The sequence below is a fragment of the Ambystoma mexicanum genome, chromosome 6p (assembly GCF_040938575.1).
Source record: "Ambystoma mexicanum isolate Mex_15411 chromosome 6p, UKY_AmexF1_1, whole genome shotgun sequence".
NCBI classification, from domain to species: Eukaryota; Metazoa; Chordata; class Amphibia; order Caudata; family Ambystomatidae; genus Ambystoma; species Ambystoma mexicanum.
The window spans coordinates 1,126,446,998-1,126,471,674 of NC_090935.1; the positions used below are offsets into that span (position 1 = coordinate 1,126,446,998).

Genomic DNA, 24,677 nt, shown 5'->3' on the forward strand with positions numbered 1-24,677 from the left:
TGGGTTCTCCTTTGAGATTCTTTATTTATCCTTTCTAACCACAGTTATTAAGGATAGAGGGATACTTTGTATTGTATCCACCCTAAAACTCTGTACTCTGAGAGATTAGCACACCCCACCTTATGTCTTTGCTCATGTGACTTTCTAGTCACATATACAACCCTATAGTTATGGTTGGTGGCAGTGGATGTGTTCTACCAACTATTGTGCTATTTATTACAGCAGACTGTATTCACATCAATAAGGTCACCTATGTACTAACATGGTGGCTCCTATCTTTTTTTGCCATTTCTATTGTGGTTGTTCTTTGTTAGCACTTCTTCTACCGTTCTGGGAGGGGGAGGTCTGTGTGTGCGTTTTGCCTCTGGTGGGAACCCTTGGGTGTCCCCGCCTGGGCTCCAGTGTGTCTGGCCAGGCATGAAGTGGGGGAGGAGTTTTTCGCTCCCCTGCCCTTTGTCCGCCCGAGTGCCTGAATGGAACCAGTGCCCACTGGGGAAGGGGGAGGGGGGCTGGCTGTCCTGATTGGACAGCCACCAGCCCCCTTCTGTAAACTGCTGAGAGAGATTGCAGAGGAGTGTGTGCTGAAACTGAATAAAAGGTGAGGCTCCTGAGGTGAAAGGCAAGTCGAACACTGGAGCTTGAAGTAATCAAAGAAGATGACCAGAGAGTCCTGCAGACCCTTTGTAACAGCGTGAAGCGACCACTGCTGTCCTGACCCTGTTCTTTATGCGACAAGGGAGCTTCAAAGAGGATGACTCCTTCCTTTTGGCTGGTGGGACTAACCAGCCCTGAGACAAAATACAATCTGAGCCATCTCACGAGGTGCTGTGCCTTTCCAAAGATGCAGACCGCGAATACCAGGAGACCTCCAACTCAATTGCATTTCATTGTCTTAGAAAGGTTGAATCCATCCAAGTCCTTGCTGAGCTTCGGGTGAACCTCCAGAGACACAATCAGACCCTCTCCAGGGGGCAGGACTCCAGGAATAGAAGAAGATTGTCCGGCGAATCATGTCCTTTGTTGGTGCTACAGAAAAGGTGCCAAAACCGCAGACTGACCAAAGAAGCTGAAGAAATCCATGCCAGAGGTCCTCTCTCAAGACTGCTGCTGATATAACCCGATCAGAGTCCAGACTTTAGTCACCAGACCAAGGAATACAGAGACTGGGTCCATCGCTGCTGCACAAAAGAGAATCCAGCCATAAACATTTCTTCTAGCCTAAATTACGGTGGGGTGAAAAGGTATTGCTTACCTTAAACTAAGAAGTCGCTCCAGAGTGTTGGAGTGCACGAAGAGATGTCCAGGGTTTCCACTCTTACCTCTGACCCAAGCTGCCGGCTGTGTCCTTTTGCGAGTCCTTTAACAGGGTCTCAAACGTTGTGTTAATTCTTCTAGTGTCCTTAACCAGAGGCTGTTCTGCTGCTTTGTAAGACTTTGAGCCTTCTCCAAACTGACTTTTGCATAGAGTTAGGGGATCAGACTTTTAAAACTTTAGTTTGCAGAGAAAACTCCTCTGGAACTTTAATCCCTGCTTCTGTTTGATCACCCAACCTTTTTCTTTCATAAAATACTTTATCCTATGTGGTTTTGCTAACTGAATACAATTACTGTATATCTTTGTCTGTGCGCGAGTGCACGGTCATACCAAAAATACAGTAGAACTGTCATTAGTGTCACACTCTGTAGCAATTGTACCGCGAGCAACTACCAACTAAGAAGTGGCCTTTGAAAAGTATTTATAAATAATCCTATGTGTGTTGGTTAAGTGATATAAGTATTTTAAGAAATTCCATGTGTAAATAATAAATATATATTTTAATATAAATGTATTGGTGTGTTTCTTTTGACTACTATACTAACAGAGTTCAGTGTACTTACCTACAGCTCACATCTTCATCCTATGATAAGCCTGACTGCTCTGCCACCCTACCAAGGTTCCATGAGTAGTACAGACTGATCTTAAGAGTTGGGGACCTGTATACCATTGGGTTAGTTTTATAAAGTCTTACCTCACAAGGACTTTAGGAAAACTCCCCTAACAACTACCACCCTTAGGTCCCTCCCTTCCCCGAGTCGTGCCCTATCTCAATCAGGTTCAGGACCCTTGCACATTATCATGAGCGCTGCACCCATTTATGAATCCTGTTTGGTCCTTATTTACAATATCGGGGATGTCCATTATACAGCACCCAGGATCTTGAAGAACAGCTTGCAATCATTGTTAGTCGGCATAATTGGGTGGAATGAGTCACAGTATGTTGGGTATTTCACTGGCTTGTAGTTCAAAACCATAGTGGAAGCCCCCATGGTAGGAGTGGTACTGCCAGTTTCAAGAAATGAATTGAACAGAGTTGTCAAGTGAGGAACCAGCAGTGAGCGGAACTTCTTGAAAAAGGGGGCTGTGAAGCCGCCGGGGGCAGGCGCTTTGTTCTTCAATGTTTTGATTGCCTAGTCAACCTCATCTGAAACAATGGGACCCTCTATCGAGGCTCCCAATTGTTGCAATAGTCACGGCACTTTAGCTTTCCTAAAATATTTGCTTTGCAAGCATTTAGAGGAAGTGTCCTCTGAGAACACTACCCTAAAGTAATCTTGAGGTAGTCTCACCTCATCAGACTCAAAAGTGGCACAATACCCCCCTTGTGTCATGCAGGGCCAGTATGTTGTTGTGTGTTTTAACTTTGTTTCATTTGGATAACAGCATGCAATTAGCCTTATTGCAGTTATAATAATATTACTTGGTTTTCAGGAGCGCCTGCGCCGATCTATCTGTTAGATTCTCCTCCAACATTTTGTGCACTACAGTGAGGTGATGGCTGGAAGGTTTGGAATTAATCCTAACCTCTGGCATTGCTCTGGGCAAGCCTCCAGATCATTGTTCTTCACCTGCCAAGCCATTACAAAAGAGGAAAGACCATATGCAAATCAGGCTTGGTCCCACCCCAAAAGGGGCAGTCCAGCCCAAACTGCTTGGTCACACCCCTTCTGCACAAGACCACAAGCGTCCCCAAACATTTTTCGGCCTTGTTGGGCCTCATCAGTGAGGAGTAGCTTGGGTTTCTTGGTTATCGGCACATCTGCCCCACCAGCACTGCTATCTGTTTTTTCTCCCCTCCTGATGCAAAGAGCTGTCTCGGACAAGCCGGGACCACAATCTCTAGGGAGAGACATATATCCCCCAGTCTGCTGAGCAGCGATTTCCTTTTCCTGGATAAATTCCATGTCCCCAGTTTTATTCGATCTTCCCCGTTATTTGTCATATCACCCACGGACTCAATCTAGGATCTAACCCGACTTAGGGATTCCGAGAGACACCACCCTCGTCTGCCATGTACCGGTTGAGAACGTACCGACACTCTCCAAAATAACGTTTTGTAAATTATCACAACTCCAACCCTCCTCCATTCCAACATAAACATTAAACAACAAATTAGGAACCCACAGCAACATTTTGTAACTGTGACCCCCACCCCCTATCCCTGCCCCAAAATGATAATAATATAAAAAGTAAACATCTGAAAATCTTCCTGTAAACCTAACCCCACATCTTAGAGTATGGGTATCTCGACTTGGAGGGTACCATGCTTCAGCAGTTGACTCCCTCCCCCTTGTGGTGCCTTCCAGCATATCAACTCCCCAACACAACATGCCCTAGTTACACACGCCCCATATCCTGATGCATGCATCACCGGCCCCAGCTGAACCATAGCTACAAAAGTGCTGATGCCAAATTGGGTCCGTAAGTCTTTCGGGTCGGACCCCTCACCTTCCTATTTTTTCCTCATTTTTAGCCATTGCTTTGACTTTGGTGCACTGGACCCAGGGCTTCAGGCCACATTCTCACCACCATTCTTCCCTGCCCCCTCAACAGACCTTCGGCCTCCTTTAGGATTTTAATGGCCCATCACTTCCCCTGATGAGAGAAGAGAAGTATGTTGTGTTGGATCCCTGGCCAATAATGACTCTGGGATCTTGGTGAGAGTAAACAACTTCTTTACTCTCTGTTCCTGGTACATCAAGTCAGGTAAGTCATAGGGACAGCAACATCCAGTGGCATCCTCTCTGTGATCACATACCCTCAACTGACATTCATGGACCCCACTCATAACACAATATTCTCTCACTCTGTATTCCACATCAGTCACTCACAGCATTCCATCCATATACATCAGGTGCAGGTCAGGCCAGTCATAACAAAGTACAGTAGGAAACCCCTATCTGTAGGTGATTGCTTTCTGCTGCAGCCATTCCATCAATAAACGCAGCCCTCTCCTTTTCGCTAATGTGGAGAATGCTAAATTCTGATATGAGGAGAGAGATATATTGCGAAAAAATTGTCTTCGGAGATGCACTGGGTGCAGCCATTATGCGCTCCTTCACTTTGAAGGAATGTACCAGAGACAAAACATCTGGAGATCTATCCTGCAGACCGAGTTTGTGTACAATGTGTGCTTTCAAGTTCAATGGCTGGTCCCTCCGGCAGCTCGAGGATCACTTGAAAGAGGTTCCACAAAACTTGAGAGCTCATCATCCCTCACTGATAGAGGGATGTGAATATTGTTCTGGCAAGAACGATTCTCTGCATCCTCCCGGCTGTCCTCAAGGGATTCCAGAGCCTTGATTCTATTAGAGCATTCCCCCATCTCGTACGACTGCTCACATTATGTGTCTTCCACCTATGAAACCCTAGATTCAGCCTGCATCACCCTTTTGTCAAGTGTCATGATTTTATGAGACAGTTCCTCAGTGATCCTGTGAAATTCTCTTTTAATTTCAATCAGCAAATCTTGTAGATCTGCCTTTGAGGTCACTTGTGAGGGCAGCACTGGGAATGATTCCAACACATGAACCTGGTCAGCCACCATCTCACTCCTCTTGGACTTATCAGTAGACTGCAGCATTGCAGAGATATCACCCTGCTTGCTTGCCTTGGACGTTTTAGCCATGGCATTGTGAGAAACACTCCTGGCTGCAACAACACGTTGAAAAGTCAGGTTAGCAGCTATCACCAAAGCTTTGCAGGCATTCTCAATGGAGTACAGACTGGACACTGCTTTCCACCTCAATCATCCGTGCTGACTCCTCCAAAAGACTGCCATCCAACAAATAGTAGGTGCCACTGTGGTTGACCTCCTCTTAGCACAGTTGGGTCTAATGCCCCCTATAAATGCTTGGCTGCACCATTAACTCGCTGGTTCCATGCTACGGGCTCACTATCCCAATGCGTTGCACCAACCTTGTATTTAGCTTGCTGTCAGCTATTGAAGTCACCGCTATGGGCTGCACTGTGTCCTCCAGAGCACTCTGACACCAGTGATCACTGTGCGCTGCAGGATTGCCCCCGGTGGGGCTGCTTGACTGATGTGTTAATCAGAAGAGACATGCTTTCTGTGAGGAGTCGGGAATGAAACTCAGACACAAGTTAGCCTGATTTTGGTTAAAGGCTTTTATTGAAAATAAAAGGGGTTGGGAAAATGCCTCTCTGCCCTGCTCTTCGAGGAATGTCCCTACCTATAACCAAAACTAAGGATCTGTCAGTATCAGAATGTTCGAAACAGAAAATGCCTTTTACCTAGGGAGGTTTAGAAAAGTGTTCACAAAAGAATAAATGGCTCCAACACTAAAGTTCTTCAAGGATAAAGGTCTTTGCTCCAGAGGGTTTTTTCCTTCCCGCTGGTGTCTTTGTTCTCTGAAGTTTCTTATACAACAGCTCCTTGTGCCTTTCTTGGACCACAACAGTATTGATGTACACATTTGTCTCACTTTACAATTGTGTCTCTTTGAACTCCTGGTTCACACAATCCCTTTTCCTAGTTCTGATGTTTCCTCTCAGGACCTCTTTGTTTTTAATCAACACCATCTTTTTCTTACTCCTGGTGTTTTTTCTGAGGACTTCTTTGTTTTAACCAACACAGTTCTCTTCTCAGTCCTGATGTTTCTTCTCAGGACTCCATCGCACACTGGTCTAGTTGCCTGATATTTTCTTCTAGCAGGGTCTCTTGTGTTCAACCACTTGTGATTGCATGCTACACTCTCCTGCCAGGCTGTCTTGTACTCACACGCTGGTGATTGCCTGGTATACTATCCTGCTAGGGCTTTTTGTACTCACGCACACTCTCTGCCCTTCCCCAAAGGTGCACATACTTTGTTTGTAAATATGTCCTCCGGATATATATTATCTGGTCCTGGTTTCCCCTATGTCAGCACAATTTATATTCATCTGCTGGTAAGGGTTTTGCTTGATACTTAATTTGCTTTTTAATATTACGTTAATTTGTTCTTTCTCACTTGCTTAATTGCTGTTCATTTACTTGCATTTGGCGTGGCTCTGGGTAGACTCACCGGCACTTGTTGACGTTCCTGGATTCGGATTCGGTCGACAGGTGAAGCATTTCCGTCTGCTTCCTTCTCGCGACTGCTTCCTCTTGATTTCTTCTGCTCTAGCGGCTTTCATTTAACAAGTCTGCTTCAATACGGGCTCTGGTAAGTAAAGCACTGCTCTTGGTCACCTTTGAACGCCTAGGAGTCTATCACCGGCTCCTAGCGTTCCCACAGCGTGTCCTATAAGGGGGAAAGGGGCTGGAGTGCAGATATCCTGTAAGTAATCTAAACCATTGATTTGTGACCTTTTCCCTACAGCCCTAAGTACTAGGTGGTATGTCTCCCTCCTTTTCACCTGAGCCTTTTGCAACTGTGTATTTTACACACACAGACAATAGTCTCAGAAGGAAAGTCACCCTAATAGTAGGAGACCCAGAATAGAGGTATACTATTCCTGACAACACGCTAGATCCTGTGAATGGAGCCAACGGGGCCTTACTGTTTTCCGCACCTGCCTGTTCTTTCAGACTTTAAACGTTAAGCATGTTTCTAGGCAGCTCTGCAACGATGAATTCCATACGGTTAGAATGGTGAGTGTAATACAGTGGATCTTAAAATAATGTTTCTCAGGCTATCTCTGAAGAGGACAGCACTGTTAATGTGACAATTACCTGCTGGTTAACTCTGTGCTGTGTGGGGGACGAGGGGATCCTCTCCATATCCATGCGGCACCCTGTTCCCACATCACATTGTGGCGGTGCCTGGCCCCCTGAGTCGCCCTCACATATACCATCAGACATAGGACGGGTACATAGTCACATGAAAATCCATATTAATTAGATATTTTATCCAAACCATATTCCTGCTGCACAATACAACCTTGCTTACTTATTTTGGTACCACTTTTGTCTCTTGGCCTCCGCTTGATCCCGCAGTGTGTGACACAGCTGAGAGACTTGACATTGATTACCTCTTTTCTCTCCATCCGCTGTCAAAGAATAGAAATGTTGTTCTCCTCATATGAGCCTACACTAGTGAAATATGAAACGCCTCATGACTCAGCTCTCTATCTCCTATATTATTTAATGTTGACTTTTGGCTTCAACATTTTCCGCTACGTTGATGATACCTAGATTACATTTCAGCAGTGAACCCTGAGGCAGGGGGCTTTACTGGCTGGTGACAACTCTGCAACCAACCTTAAGTCCAGAGCGGATCTCTTGGCCGAGGAGTTTACATCTTGGCATGCAACCATATTGCCCTTGCAAAAAAAATGCAAACAAAGATGGCTTTCTCTGACATAAAAAATGAGTCCCTTTTTTTAATATCCATTGCATAGAAAGATGAGGGAGCAGGTATGGTGCACTTGCAGGTAAATGGGAGGCTCGAGTTGCAGGGGGGTGGGGTCAGGTGACCAGTGGAGGAGAGTGGGGGCAAGATAATGGCAGCATGTAGGTGAAAAGCTAGTGGGGTGGCATTGAATGTGCAAAAAGCCTGTGTTCCTGTCCACCTGATTTGCTGGCGCCACTCCCATGGGTACTAATAGCAGTAATACTATCTTCCTTTAGTGAGGTAGCTAACAGATTTAAGAACCTCGTCCTCGTTTTAGAGGAGTGGATGGGTGATCATTTTCTTAAACTTAATCCCACCAAAACAGGGGTCGTGGTGGTGAGTTATCCAACCTGAGTTGTTAACTTATTCTGAGCCCCCAACTCTTGGTTGGTCTTTGACATTGTCCTCCTCATTGAAACATTTGGGCACTATTCTATACAACAACCTATATTTTCCCACGTGGCCAAGAATGTTTCTTTCACCTAAAAACAATGAGCATATCTTCTCCTAACTGCCCCGTCCTCACAACGAAAATGCCATTCGAGCACGTCGCCATTTTTATTTGGAATATGCTAATGGCATCTATCTTGGGCGCCCCCTCGCTCCCCCAGATACTTTATTAGAAGACTACAGAGGCTGCAGAACGTGGCGGCCTGGCCCCCAAACACAGCCACATCATGCCCACTCCGCTCTGCCAGCGTTGCACTTCGCATTCAAGATTCTCTGCATAGTAGATCAGGCCGCTTTCAGACCAGCTTGACATTTCTTGAGACTGCCCCAGAGAATATAGTCCCACCAGACTTCTTTCCTCTCTAAACAAGGGACAGATAACTATTCCATGGCTCCAACAGAGCTCTATAGGTGGCCGGCCTTTTTCTTCGCTTGCATCCGCCATATGCCACGTGCTTCCTACTGCGGTTAGAAACACTGAAGATCATTTCTGCTTCAGTAGGCTTCTGAAACCCCACCTTTTCCAGCTCCAAAAGCCAGTCCAGTTGCAGGTTCGAAAGTCTCCGCTCCAAGAGGCCATTCATGGCGTACATGGTGCGCTCTACAATTAAACTGTAACATAACATTCCGTACATGCGGAATTGTTTAAAATCTGTTGTGGTTGAAAATGCATTTACTGTAGTCTGACATGGCAGATGTGAATCAGGGGATCCCTCATCTGTGTTCTCTGCCATCACGCCATTCCACTGCCTGAATGGCAGATTTTCTATTTATAGGCTGTCCCTTTCATATTCATGTTCTCCGAATACCTGATTATACACCAGGACAGGATGTTTCTTGGTGAGCCGGGGAATGGGGGCCCATTGGTTGATCATGAGGACAAGATGAGAGGCGCCACTCGTCTGATTGGTTTGAGAGACTGGTGTGTGTGGAGTGTGGTGTTGCATGTTTGGGGGCAGGCTGTGGTGAGCTAATGCATAGAAGCCATAGAGAAAGCCACTAGTGCTTAGCCCTTCCTGTGGATCTGTGACTGAGCCCTTTAAGCTAAGCTATATTACCACCCGACTTAAGCCTGTACTGATCCGGGCACTTTGAGTCTGTTCCATTTGTTCACAGAGCTGGGTGCCATCGTGTCAGTGGAAGCCATTGCGTGTGGTAGACAGCAAGATACGTGTTAGGATAGAAGAGTACTAGCTCGGACTCTGTCCTGCTTTAGGGAACAGCCTATCTGGGTGGCCAGGCATCCCTCGCAAGCCCTACCTCTCAGCTCCACCACGGGTCTCATAGGACACCTAGGCTAGGTGTGATGGTCACTCACCTGTGGGCCATTATGGGCATATTTGCAGGTGATGGGTATCTCTCTCTGTTCAATTGCTGGGTTCCAGAGAAAGAGAAGAGGCCCTTGATGTGCTGCCATTTAAGTGCTCTCTAGTCAGGCCAGTCTTGCGCACTCTTCTTGGAAGACTACCTTGGTTGCTGGTCTGTGAGGGAGGTAAGCTGACCTGAGGGTCGGAGTTATACTGATAATTTGTGTTCAATATGCCCAGGAGCCCAATCTAATTGTGTGTTGGCTTACCAGTGCTTCGTGCCATGCTTTATGCTGTTTGTGTAACCTAATGTGGGTTATAAAGGCTGCACTTGTGTGCACCCTTCTGAATGATCTGTCCTTTGGCAAATCGTGTAAGTCACACTGCCCTGCTTTAAGGTACTGCTGGGAAGGCTGGATTCTTTGAGGTCAAACCAAGCATTGTCAAGTGGCAGTGGTCCATCACTTCGTGGTCTTGCGTCACATTTATAAAAATCCTATCCTTGCATGCACATTGATTGTGGAATATTTCTGCATGTCTTGCTTTTACGTGGGTGCCGAGCTGGAAATTGCAATCTATAGAAATATTGGGCTATGGGATTTGTACTAATTTCCTGTTGATTTATTTTAGTTGTTTTAAGCGCCCCCTTGTCACAGTGCAGCTACTTTACTTTCTGCATTGAGGTACTGCCGTAACCTTCTGTAACATGAAATGGTTTGTTCTCTATTTTATCTTTTCTTCTATTAGGCAAGTAAAAATACAATTAGAGTGAGTTGTTTAAAAATGCACGTTTCTACGTGGTTACATATTAATAAAAAGGGAAAAAACATGGTTGTCTTTGCTCATTAAATAATATGACCTTTTTAGAAATCTTTCCTTTGCTCGGTTTTGAAATGTTTCCTAATGAAGCTGTAATTGGCACCATCCACAATATCTTTCTTCTGTTGTATTGTCATGGCAACAGATGCATCTCGAGCACTTCCAGAGTTTGCAGAAGTTGAAATGCCTTGTCTGCCAGATGGTACTACCTTTGAAGACATCAAGTCACTGCAGAGTCTTTATCGAGAGCACTGTGAGGTAAGACACACTCGACTCGTGCACGCCAAGTCTGCACATTGAACTGTTCATCACCTGCAAGCATCTTGTTCATACTGGGGCTCCCGATCTGCCATGGAAACAGCAGCACATGTCTTACATTTCAAAACACATTATATTAGTCTTCTTTATGACATCTTCCCGCAGTTATACAAAATACAGAAAATAATCACTTGAGTCGCTGTGAAAAACCCGTCTCTAATTCCTGTGTCTGCATTTTGTTGGAAAAAAACACTTACAAGGCGCCAGTGGTGTTTCCCCACTGACCCATGTGCTCTGGTCTTTATGTAGTTTATATTAATTATATTATTTAGAATGTCTGCTTTGTTTTAGTCCACTAAAAGAGTTCCAGCAGCTTGAATTTTCTCCAAGCTAATTGAGGCCCTTGGAAACCAATGACATTTCAGTAGGCCAGCCACCATTTTACAAATGAGCTAATCAGAACCTATGGTCTATTCGCACTCAAGTTGCTTTCTTTAATCGTTTTCTTTCACTTTTACCTTGTAAGCAACTTGGTTGTATGCTACATATTCATATTAACAATTTCATTGAGTACTCATGTCTGACATTTGTTAGAATCATTCCGATTTGACTGTGGCATCTGCCTATTTCTTTATAATTATGGTCCTTCCTATCCAGGATGTTTCATCATTCACTGGAAGGAAACTCAATAATAGCGCATTCTTACATTAACTAGTCTCTGTTGACAGCACCACACCACTATCTTGTCTGTGAAAGATAGACCACTGGTCAGAAATTGCCTTTTTCACTGCCCTTTTCATCACTGTCAAATTGTTTGTAGTGTTCACTATATCAAGTGGCAAGTATCTAAATTCTCCCATGGTTTTCCTTTCCGATGTTTTTGATGTGGTATGTTTGTTTGACTTCCTTTGTTTAAACTGATGTCTGAAATGCAGTCGTATCTATGAGGGAAGACACCAAGAAAGTTGTATGTGTCACCCTGAATTGATCAAATTAAAATTTCACTTGATCTCTACTTTGGGTGTGTGGCACATAATTCAGATAACAGCCTCTAGAAGTGGCCACTTTCCTTCAAAATGGGTCCCGGGAAAGAGAGCCAACCAACCTTTGCTGACAAAATGAAAAACAGCAAGTTAGAAAAGGAACAAGAGGATCAACCTAGACCTAAGAGCAGATAGTACCTTGGTAATTGCTGTTCCAACCCTATATTTCAATGTTTCCTTCCAGCCATGGTGGCATTTTTAAATTAGCACTAATCCTTGAAAAATTGTGGGTGGAAAGACAGAGGAGAGCAGAGAGAGTGACCGAAACTCCATCTTCTTCCTCTCCTATTTTCTAAAGGAAGAGGAGTGAAAAGTGACAGATGCTTCAGAATTTGAGATGAAACATTAAATTAATTAATGACACAGCACCACTTCCAAGGGAATGATCTGCTCTTTGGCAGGACAAAAGACGGTGCCGTGGAGGTCTTCTATTTGGAACACATAGGTTTTAAAATAAAAGTGCCCAGGACTGTCCCATTAATTCTTCGACCAAAAAGCTTGTAGTTGTGCCTCTTGTTAAACAAATACTGACGGGGAAAACAAATACTCTCTCTCCAGAATAGTATCCTGTTCTTATCCGCACTCAAAAAGAGTTTTTCAGGTGAGATCAGTATTGACGACTTTCGTTTTGTATATATTCCTGTTGTGCTTTCCCTGAAGGTTTCAATTTTAGTATGTAGACCTGTGCTATTTCTGATGGAAGGAGATGTGTAAAGTGTTGTGAACTCCTTAATGGAGGTGGTCAAAGCTTATTTTCCATCTCTTCAATCATGTATGCCCTTTTACTATTGTTGGTGGAAAGACATGGCTGTAGATATGACTGCTCTGCTCACACTGCCTGCTCCATTTACTTTTACAGCAGTAAGCTATAAGATTATAGAGCCATACATTTTTTGCACCGAGTTACAGATGCACAATTTTGTTCTTTAACTCACTGGAGAGAGTTCATGGTTCTTATAGTCTAGCATTACAGCTGTCTTGAAAACCTATCCTTATCTATGAACTTCTTTAATGTATCTACTTGACTTAATTGGGGTAGATGATGGGCTTTCGCAGTGACAGTTCAGTACAGCATTGAAGAAGTTAGGCCTGCCTTCTTTGCGTTGACTTATTTTTCCTTAATGACCAGAATAGGAGAAGGGGCATTATTTATGGTTTCAAGTAAGTCATGTAGTCATAGTACTTTAAAGTGTGAATGTAGGCACGTGTTTGTTTTGTCAGGTTTGAGCATAGTTCTTACCCGTTCATTGTTTCTGATATCAGGGTGGCACTTTAGAAATCTTCACCTGCATTGATCACTAAAATGCAACTGTAGGGTCTACGTGCTGCTTATTTAACTTGTTTGTTTCTATTTGAGTGTAAGGGCCTATGTAGTGATTCCCCTTCTTGCAACCATTACACTACCTTTACAGTCTCGACACCCGATAGGGTTAAGCATCAGGTATGTTCAATAGTCATTGGGCCTCATTACGAGTAACCAAGCCTTGAAAAAATGCTGGTAAAATGGCTGGTATTACCGGCTCTGGCTCTCCCGGTAGTTCAGGCCCCTACTGGCAGAGAATTCACTGAAGCACCAGCACCTTTATCATCGGTGCCAGTGCTTCAGTGGTTCCCATCCCATGGAGTCATCCCGCAGCTGCCCCTAATATCTCGGTAATACCGGGTGGCGTAAACGATAAACCGAGATTGCCGGTAGGCCGCCGGTACTACTGTCAATCTCGCAATGAGGCCCATTAACTTCTTTTCCTCTAGACAAGCATGCTAAGGATATCTGCTACTTTTTTGTTCACAAGAACATTTGGAATAGGTAGTGAGCATTGTGTCCTCTCCTACATTTCACCTCTGTAACCTTTCAAGGATTGTGGAAACAAGCTACTGTGTCGCTTTGAGCTTTGTGGGTCACCTTCTTCAAAAACTGCAAGCACAGTGCACTTATTGCACAGATTACATTTACAAAGTACAGTTCATCATAAGGTTCACATTACAACTAAATATCAACCTTAAAAAAGAAAGCTTTCAGACAAATCAATGTGAACAACAATGCACATATGAATCCTACCTATCACTGCGCTATCACCTACGTTAACAGACACAACCAGGCATTTTTACCTAATAGGAAAAAGCAGAAGCATGAAAGTAATTGCAACACAAATAATCCAAGGAAAGTGGTAAACACAAGAATAAATAAAAATAAAACAATGCCATACAATATAGTCTCCTACATTTCCTGCACTTTCACGGTCAGAACAGTGGCAGCTGGCTTGGTGTGAATATCACATAACATACGGACAATAACAGTCTAAAAACAAAGCAACAAATTACCAACAAAGCCATCATAGTCAAAAAACATAATTTGGAAAGATTCTCCATATAGTGCGTAGAATTCTTCAGAGATGGGATTATAGTTCATTTGGCACCGACATAGGAGACAGACGAGAGATTGTTTTTTTTAACTTGCCATGTTTTATTTAGGGAAATAAGTCCTCTCCCATCCCTACTTCTGAGAAGGCGGTTTATCTATTCTACTGAAGAAAAAATAACAAAACTGTGCTCATCGGGATGTCTTAATATATCAAAAAACATCATCTGTCCAAACCAAGTCTACCCTAGAATCTGTCCCTACCACGAATACAGAACTCTGATATCAAAGTAGAATGGTCAAAAACGTTCCCCATACGTCAGGGAATTGTGGCTGGTTTCTGACCCCCAACTAACAATATCTCGGCTCTCCATCAGGCCACGTGCCGGGTTGTATAGTTCCAAGTCTCTGTGGATTTTCCTCTTCTACTTGGGTGGTGCATGGTCCGGGATTCCCCCTAAATGTCCTATTGCTCCAAAAGAGCTAACGGCTGGAAGTTTTAGAATTAATCTCAACCTCTTGCAATTGCTCTAGGCAACCTTCCAAACCATCGTTCATCGCCTGCCAAGCCATTACAAAAGGGGAAAGACCATATGCAAAACAGGCTTGGTCTCACCCAAAAAGGGGCAGTCGAGCACGAACTGCTTGGTCACATCCCTTCTGCATGAGTTCGAAAGCATCCCCAGACATGTTTTGGTCTCTATTCCGTTCTCTGGCCAATCCACCTGGCTAAGCGATTCACATTTCAGGATTGTCCAAAGTCTTTGTTTGTGTGTTCTCCCTCTCAGGGATAACGAGCACTATCTGATGGGGCTAGTCTGTGTTTTTGTGAGTAAAATGTCTTTCACCCTTTCTTGGGGTATCTCGGAGTTCAGCCCTGCGTAGACTGTTTGGCTTCGAAGTGCCTATGGGATTATCGGCTTTCTCAGCCCTTCATGGGGTTCCTTAGATCTCATCCCTATTTGGCTTTTTAGCCCTTCAGAGTTTCTTGGCTTTCTCACTCCATCATGGGTTTTCTCGGATCCCACGCCGACTTAGGCTTTTTGGCTCCTCTGCCTTTCTTGGCTTATTAACTTTCTCTCCTCTGTGGGGCTTCCATGTGCTTCTACATTCCTCTGCCCACCACACAGTGTGCTTGCCGCTGCTGTCAGACTCCTGCTGGCAGGCAGACTTTCCCTCCTGTGATCTTCTATGCAGGCCTGCGTCTCTAGCCTTCTGGCAGGTCCTTTCCCTTTGTTTCGGTTTTACAGGACCTTTATGTTCCTCCCTAGAACAAGAGCGGATAGTTCATTGGTTCCAAGTTTCATGCAAAGATGGTATGAATAGCAGGTCAGGAACGACAACAGCTTTTAAAGAGCACCTGTACAATATTGCCCTGCTCAATTCCCATAAATCCAACAAACTTTTGGGACTTGGTATATTGGGGACTATGATTAAGGGCCCTGCTTGGGGTTTCCTTGTCCCATAAAGGGGGTCACCCCAGTGGGGTCCCGCTTGCCCTGTCCCCAGCGTAGTGAGCTCACTTCCCTAGTTCCAAAGGTGGTGGCTCCCCCTTGTGGAAAGGGGACAAATTCCCTGGATTCGTACAGCACGCACCTCTTTTCCATTGGAACCTCTCTTGCATAGAAAGCGACAGCAAAACATGCACCCAGTAGCCACTGTTGGCTTGTGAGCTGATATCCATAATGTGAGAATGTGTTTCTTCTTCACAGCCATGCAAGTACAAGGTCACTGGAATCCTCTTTAGTTTAACACCCAAGACAAGATGCATGCACTCATTTACACCATCGAGAGTGCCTAGCTGTGCAGCAATACCGGAAAAGCGGTCCCAGCATTACGCCCAAAGCATTGCAACTCCAGCACAAATCCCAGGATCTCCGGGATAGCCTTACCTTTTTACAGCGAGTAGTAGGCAAACACACAGATCTAAATAAAACTGTTTGACTTTCAAACACTGGACAGTCATCAGAACCAGTGATACTATAGTCCTCCTACTTTCTTCCTGCCAGTGCCCTGCCTTCCATTGTTCCACACCTTTCAAGAAATCCTTAACAGAATGAGAGAAAACCAATAGGTCCCTTTCATAATAGTTTCCCATACTAAGAAACTGCAAATGAGTGAACCTTAGCGATATTAGTAATCATTTGCATTCAGACAAAGCGTTTCCCTCGCATTCATTGTTCTTGCTTCTAAGCACTGCAATAACAGGTGGAATTACTACCCCATTAAACGGTGCTCAATGTATCGCCCTTGGAAGGATGAAAGGCTGAGGAATATTAACTTGCAATGTGGGCCCTTAATTTGTGTGCTGTCCACCTGGGCATAGTAAAAGATGGGTGTAACATTGAGAGGAGTAGGGGATTGTGGATGTCATAATGCTGGCCGTCTTGCTGCTTCGTCCTTAATTTCCAAATCAATGTGTTTTATGTTTGCAAGATGTGCTCATGCCTCTGAATTCTAAATAAAATGGGCAGAATACAGTAGTGTTGAATGTAGGTTAATCATCACTGACAAACTTCAGTGTTTAGTCAAATCTTATGGTTGACTAAAAATCATGAGATTCAAATACTGTGGGGGAAATAATATGTTCCCATCCTTGGGACTGCAATCTCCAAAACACATCACTCATGACCTGTCAGGCTGTAAACAAAGCATTTCCATGGAGGTCTCAATCTTCATTAGGCTCACTGTGAAAGCATGTTTCTCCCTCCCAATAACAAGTGCACAGCTGGCTCGTGCAGCAGGAGTTAAACTAATCAAGCAACAGTTCACCGTAGTAACATGCAACAACCAATCCTGCCTCCTATCTCACGAATACCAGATTTCTGATGCCACAAAACTGAGATTCAGGGATTGGCCAACGGATTCGATTGCCTTGCCAGTTGTCCCGATAGATCTGCGATGTTACGAGCGACCCACAGTGTGGCAGAGCCAAGGCTGATGGACATGGGCGTGATTTTACCAGCCTCTTCTCAGCAAATATGGCCTCCAATTAACAGCATTCTTTGTCACCTATCGCACAACCAGTTTTTCAACTTTCCATTCCACACTGGCTCCCAATCCAAGTTTTGCAAAACTGCAGTAAATCTTTCAGGAACAACAATATCCAAGTATTTATTTAGTTGTTGGAATGCACCACTGTGCCATTACCTTTGTAAAGCCACAAAGCCAGGTGATGTTTAACAATATGTAACGATTGTTTCCCAAACCTCCTATGAGGATCTTTCCTAATACTATTTGGTAAAGAAAATGTGTACATCCCTGTATCACGTTATCGGCCTTTTGGAAATCTCATTGGTCTCCTCACTAAATTGTGCGTTTCCACTGTTATATCTGTACAATTTATAATTGTGTGTTCCATTGAGACAGAACACCGTGATGGCCACATTAGGGCAAACGATTCCTCCTCAGACTTACCACATGGAGAAACACCCTGACAATCACTGATACATAACGATTGAAAGAAAGACTTCATCCTTTGAAAAGCCTCCTCTTTGGGTAGCCCAACGACAACAGAAGGACGTATGTGTAAACCTCCATAGTGTTCTCCCAAGTGAGGAGCCGCCATCACAAAAGAACACAATTCAAGAAAGAAGTAAGCAGAAGTTTTCATGAAGACTCGAATAGGCCATTGAAGTAACACATATTGGGAATTGGAGTAAAGTTTAAACATACGTTTTATATTACTATACACATGCACTCAAATATAGGTGTGCATATACACAAAGAAAATACTATATAAAACACATTACATTACATGGGGTGACTACTGCAGTCAGCCACCCCTCTTCAGTACCTTCAGATGCTGTCTCTGGTGGTAGAGAGGGGGGGCGCTGGCCCCTGATGAAACTTCAGGCTGTTTCACACCCAGTCTATGGTCTTCTAGGGGGCCTCTGTCCACCACATGGGGCCCCACGATGGGGCAAGCCGTCGAGGCACAGCTAGGTCACCCGGTTCGTGCTGCCCCACCACGCAGCCTGGACTGGTCCGCTCTTCATTCTTCACCCTCGGAACGCACCGTGCACATGGAAGAGATGCACTTCTAATAGTGCAGGGACCTTCTGTGCTTATTATGCCCTCCCATGCGTGGGTGAAATGTGTATGTGTCCTCCTACTGCAGATGCATGGGATGGGACTTGTATCTGCGAGTCATTGCTTTGAGGAGGAGGACGACCCTCGTGTGTATTTTCCTTTTCCTCTCTGCTCAACTTTACGCATGTGTCTTGATGACGAACAATATGTGGTTTATTGAGGCTGAGAATATAATAATACTCAGAGCAAACCACTAGATGACTGACTATGCATACCATGTGATTCTAAGCAAATGCAAGCCACAGAAAGACAATTACTGGGTATGTAACATTTGTCTTCTATAATGTATGCATTTAAGTACAAAGTTGTGGGGCTTTTTCTGGCAATGAGGTATCACAGAGAAAGAGGGGACATTTATTCAGAGCAGTTGGCATGCTCGTCTGACACTCAAATAGGACATGCTTATGTTGTAGGAGTTTATGTTCACCTCAAGCTTTGTCTCCACGCCATTGCATCTGTGCTTTGCAGAATAAAAAAATGATGTTGAGTCTCCTTCCATTCTACAAGGAATAATATTTGCTCACAATGGCATTTAATGCTCGCTATTTTACGTTGTAATTGGTATGTCCCTTTCTGCTGCAGGTTGGTCAAAGGCACATTGTAAGAGTTTCCAAGGGGCTGTACATTCCGTTCACCCTTCCGTTGCACATGAGGCGTATGGATGCATTTTGCACTTTAGCAAATGTTAAAAATCGGAGCAATGCTTGGATACTTTCTTCCTCTACGGTGCTCAGAAAATAAGCGTTCTACATATAACTTGTTTCTCTGTCTGCATGTTTATTTCCAGGCAATATTGGATGTCGTAGTGAATCTTCAGTTTAGCCTGATAGAGAAACTATGGCAAACGTTTTGGCGCTATTCTCCCTCCTCTCCAGCGGATGGCACCGCCATAACGGAGTCCAGGTCAGAAAAAACGTGCATCATGTTTTCTAATTATCTCAGCATTGATTTACTGCATGTTTCTTCCTAGTGGCAACCACGCATGTGTGTTGCACCAGGCTTGGGGACAATGATGATGTTGCCAGGCAGGCGGTAGGGCTGGTTGAGTGTCTGCCCAAAGTTCGTAACAGCCTTCTTAGGGAACCTGGTACGTCCTGTGTCATGCCTAGGTCCTCTTCCCTTTGCCAAAAACCCCTGATAGCTTATGGGAAATTAGGTGGTTTTACATACTTGTTTGCTGGTTTCCGGATCGAATACTGGTATTTTGGGCTTCTCCTTTTTTGGAAACTGAAAATGGTGAGTATGTGCCTTTCTTTACCTGGAGAACAGGTTTGATGACGTTCCTTATGAGAAAGTCCTGGATTTCCTCCTTTAATAGTTCTGTGTTCCTTTGCCTTTTTTCTGTCCTTTTTTGGAAGACTGCATGGGGACTGCAGTAACTCTATGCAGTACCACCTAGGTGTCTGTGTCTAACACCCACTGTTCTGATGTGTAATATTAACTTGCTTATTATGCCCTCCCATGCATGGGTGAAATGTGTATGTGTCCTCCTACTGCAGATGCATGGGATGGGACTTGTATCTGCGAGTCATTGCTTTGAGGAGGAGGACGACCCTCGTGTGTATTTTCCTTTTCCTCTGTGCTTAACTTTACGCATGTGTCTTGATGACGAACAATATGTGGTTTATTGAGGCTGAGAATATATAATACTCAGAGCAAACCACTAGATGACTGACTATGCATACCATGTGATTCTAAGCAAATGCAAGCCACAGAAAGGCAATTACTGGGTATGTAACATTTGTCTTCTATAATGTATGCATTTAAGTACAAAGTTGTGGGGCTTTTTCTGGCAATGAGGTATCACAGAGAAAGAGGGGACATTTATTCAGAGCAGTTGGCATGCTCGTCTGACACTCAAATAGGACATGCTTATGTTGTAGGAGTTTGTGTCATGCCTGTGTCATGCCTAGGTCCTCTTCCCTTTGCCAAAAACCCATGATAGTTTATGGGAAATTAGGTGCTCCTAGTCCTTGACTAAATGATATCATTAACATGCATCCTTCTCTTTACATAGCATACACTCTTATGCAGCCAATCATGCATGTATACATAACATGTTAATATGTACCTGTCCAGATACTGTCCACAAATGGCTCTCACTATTTGAATCTCACACTTCTGAAAGTGGGCCTCCACATCATATATGTATAATTAGTAACCCGGCGAGAGACAATCTGAATGCAACAAGCATTCTGATTGGCTCTCGCCAGGTCCCTACCCGGCCGGGAATCCCTCTGTCGGGATTCCACGGCCTTTGTCCCCAGCGGGGGGCGTGGCAACCCCTCAGCCAATGAGGAGGCTCGAAGAAGGGCCATCCCCACTCCGTGCCTCCCCACGGCTGAGAGGCTGCCTCCCCCCCCCCCGCCGGGGACTCGGGTACGTTTTTAAAAAAAAATGTTTTAATTCCCTTCCTTCCTTCCCACCCTCCCACCCGCCCCCCCCCACCCCAACTTACCTTCTTGGTCCTGCGTCCCCGGCGGAGGACGATGGAAGCCTCCAGCTGTGAGTGTTCAGAGCGGGCCATCCCCGCTCTGCGCCTCCACCTAGCTGGGGGCTTCCCTCCTCGCCCGCCGGGGACACAGGTACTTTATTTTTTTTTTTAATATTTTTTTTTTCCTCTTCCGCCCGGCCCACTCCCGCCCTCCCAACCCCACTTACCTTCTTTTTGATCCTTTTTCGGGAGCGGACGTGCTGGGAACACGTGTTCCCAGCTCGTCCGCTCCCGCTCCCGATGGCCGCCAAGGAAAGGGAAAACAGACTCCGTTTTCCCTTTCCATGGCGGCGGCCATTTTCTTTTTTTTTTCTCCCGAAACGCTGCAGCGCCCGAAATGCTGCAGCGTTTCGGGACAACAAAAAAAGCTTTTAGTCCCCCGGTCATGCAATTTTTGCGGTCCTTACCTATGGGCCCCAGGGCATTACCTGGGTCGGTAATGCCCCCAACGCTCGGGTTCTATTGCTTAAATAGTATCAGTATGTCTAATGGCACTCACTTTAGTAGGTACTGCACCTGTTAGCCACCACTACTCTAGCAGGTAAGCAAAACCCATTGTCCAGAGAATTCCACCATCGCCTTTACAACCACCACGGACCCACTGGCGCCTTATAACTGTCACACTTGGTCATCCATATGTTTTTGACCAGCTCACATGTTTTGGGAACTACTTGGCATTAGGCCTGCCGGATTGTCTTCTTAAAGCTTTTATTTCCCTCTTTGAGGTATTATATATGGAATAATGTACCACCTACCGTACAGTATAAGGAAATACTGCAAGCCAACGAGGAGTTTTGTGAGCAAATATAGGATCGAGGCCAAAGGCAGACCTGAACTGCAAGGTGGCTTGTAATATCCTTTGTATGTATTGTAGGGGTTATTTTATTCGTTATAATGCTTTGCCACACACTCGTTGCCTTTCATATCTTGTCTCTTGCATACTATGATGTAAGAGATCGTCGATTTATGCTCCCTGTAATCAATATAGAATCTGATTGGATTTCAAAAAGCAAATATGCAGCTCCTAATGTGCAGAAAAAGTTGATCAAGCAGTTTCATAATTAATATGTATAGAACAAATTGTTTATGTTGTGCTTTAACATAAGTAAGAACATGCAGATTCATGCTCACATGAGTTAAACTCCAGCAGTGCACACATTAAATATTCTACCATAAACAGTTCCTCGTCAATTACTGCTGCAAGGTGTCACAGAAAACTACTCTGCAAGCAAGGAATTTGAAAAGGTTTTCAGGGCTTTAATTAAGTGCTGCAGTGTCAGCTGAAATGCTCTCTGTTGGCTCAAGCAGGAAGCATTGTGTTGCCACAATTGAAGCGTAATAACTGATTACAGAGCGGTTGTGATGTCATTTTCTATTACAGGTCAGTTGTGATGTCACAACTAGCCTATACTAAGAACATTATTTCTAGGCTTCTATGCAGACATTGTGGGCTGCCATGTATTATAACCTGCTTAAAGGGTGTTTAGATCTTATGACATAATAATACATCATGAGCTGTGAGGTGTTTCGATATAATCCTCACATACAGGGGAAGGACAAAAAAGATCTTTGCAATGAAGGAGTTGGGTAAATTAGAATTTTGTTCCCTCACCCCCCAATGTTTACCATTTATTTGCATTTTCAATGAACTTCCTCCCGCCATTGAGTAGTAACTGCTTAAAACAGCAGACCTTGTATGCACGTCTTTCAGGATTCAGACTATTCGCCAAATGGCAGAATCCCAATCTTGTTAAAAAGTTCTGAAAACACCAACACTGCGCAGTCACAAACTTCCCTGAAAACATACTTTACTGACTTTGCACTTTTCCAAATCATTGGGAAGCGTGCACTGCTAACTGGGTGGAGCTACACTAGTGAGGCCATGAGCAACGGCCCGCTCGCACATGCCTGGAGGCGTTACCTGCAACGCGTTGGCTGGGGGAGTACCAAAGGTTGGTTAAGAGTGAACAGACAGGGCCTCTGAAGAATGGCATGACAAAATAGGGGGACTAAGGAGGGTGGTTGCAGGTAGAGCTAGAGGCGGAAGGGTGGTTCTTGGGGGTGCCACTCCCCCGTTCAGAGAGGAATGGGCAACAAGCACAGGGGTAGTGGTGGGCAGGGCAAGTGCCATCTGAACAGTGCCAACACACTGGAAAAGTCCTAACAAATGGAATTCTGATATCACTACACAAACACAGCCCCATACAAAAACAAAACTTTGTCAGAAATGACAGATGTAAATGGCATTGCGGTACGATTAGTCGGGATTCTCTTTGATAGGATTAACAGCATCAATGAAGTGACATAGATCCTTTTTTGTCTATGAGCCCCTTTCACCTAGGAAACCTTCGTAGTGATAGTTCCCTAGTCAGTATACCCTTCTCTACATCAGTCTTTTTTACTGTGTGCATCTGGTTTTTATTATGGCCGCTAATAATGAGGATATGTTTGTATCATTACCCTGGATGGATATCAGCTGCTTAACACCAATAGCTATTGCCCAACATGCATTCATCCATTTGGACTGCTGTGAGCTTTGCTTTTAGCCAATTCTAATGGTCAATATGTGTCTAGTAAAAAGTAAAAGTTGAAAGAACAACCTCTCGAAGCAGCCCACTCATTCCTGCATATACACCTAACATTGTTGACTAGTTGATGCTTCTCTCCATTGTGAGGTGATGGTCTGTGTGCAGAGCCAAACCTTTGCTTTATATAATTTCCTTTATATAATTTCCCCTTTCTTCCACTGCAACCATTCCCACGTGTTTCACTACTTCCCAGCATGTGGATGGGAGAATTCCTAAAGCCCATGAAACTAGGGTCTGATCCCAGTGGAGTTTTCTCCTTTCTCACTGACCTTGGGTAGTGAGGTTGTAAACGGCGCATAAGGTGCAGTTTATTTCTGGTGGGAGGGAGTTTTGAGTTAAAGCCACTAAATTTAAGAAGGGGGAATTGTTGATAAATCGGTCATTTACCCGAAGACTGACTGAGGCAGGCATGCAAGTAATGAGGAACAATTCACTGAATGTTGCAGAGAGTGGGAGTGATATGCCTGTTGCAAGGGGCATGCCTCGCTTTCCACAAGCTCAATGTTATTCATGGTTTAAACAATATGTGCGCTTTTCATGTAATATAATTGTGTCTAGATAAATGCGTTGTTTAATGATCATTGGTCTTCGTGAGACAATGGTACCAAAAAGAAAGTCAGCCTGAGCACAACTAAACGGCGAACCTTAATGTTTGTTTAATGTTTATGAAGATATTCATTTGTATAGCTACTTAGAGAAGGGCTGCACGTAGGCTCCTATTTCTGAGGCGGATCAGAAAACTTTAAGAATAAGATTCAATAACAAACTGGAATGCCGTTAGACTGCGCCCAACCCTTGTTGTCACTTGGTTTAGAGTAGTAGGTAAATTGTATTTTTTCATGTTTTATAAAGAAAAAAATTCTCAAACTTTGACTCGATTTGATAAAGTTTTTAATTTTCAAAATTAGGTTCCTCAATTTTCATAACTAGACTCCTCAAAAAAGATTCCTCGACACATGTTTCTCTGTCATTAATTTTGCTGACAGTTCTTCAGGAGGAAAACCAAATAGCCTAACGTACGGCTTGCATGTTTCCAAAACAAATGTATGTTTATATTTAGTTGCTTAAGGTTGTTCGTGAATAGTAGTTGTGTCTGGCCCAAATAACGATTTTTTTCGAATTGAGCCTTAGTTATCTTTTGTCTTAATTTGAAAGCAAATTTTTATATTATTTAGTCGGATCGCAGCGTGATAACCTGAGACAAGCATGGGTGGCCACAACCTGGAAAAACATTCAGAGGGGGTAGTATCCTAATTTGCTGACGCATATAATCCAAGTATTGAGCACTGTAATTTGATTAATGTAACTAACCTAGTTACATTATTAATGTGCTGATAAGTTTGCTTTATTGAGACAGCTGTTAATTGCATTCTATCCGTTTTTATTTTCAATAAGTTTTGTAATCCATATATTGACTTCAATTAGTGGGAAGGAGGCAGCCACAGGGGCACTAGAACTTAATGCAAATCTCTCTTGTTTATTCCACACACTGATGACACAAAACATTATGATGCCATATAATGTCTCATATGGCCTAATGTAAACAATAAACAGCACTTATGAAATAGCCGATCCCTTCTGTATTCTATGGGGGATGTTAACTAGGGTGATACT

The 24,677-nt window shown here is 44.1% G+C and overlaps 1 protein-coding gene across 6 annotated transcripts in view; it reads left to right on the forward strand.

Moving 5' to 3' along the window:
- Positions 1-24,677, forward strand: part of RFX3 (regulatory factor X3) — a 1,045,627-nt gene that overhangs the window by 840,169 nt on the left and 180,781 nt on the right. For all 6 annotated transcript variants that reach the window (XM_069625736.1, XM_069625732.1, XM_069625731.1 and 3 more), the window contains 2 exons: positions 10,375-10,487; positions 18,769-18,884. In XM_069625736.1, the coding sequence (XP_069481837.1) occupies positions 10,375-10,487; positions 18,769-18,884 (229 nt within the window). The remainder of the gene's footprint in view (positions 1-10,374; positions 10,488-18,768; positions 18,885-24,677) is intronic.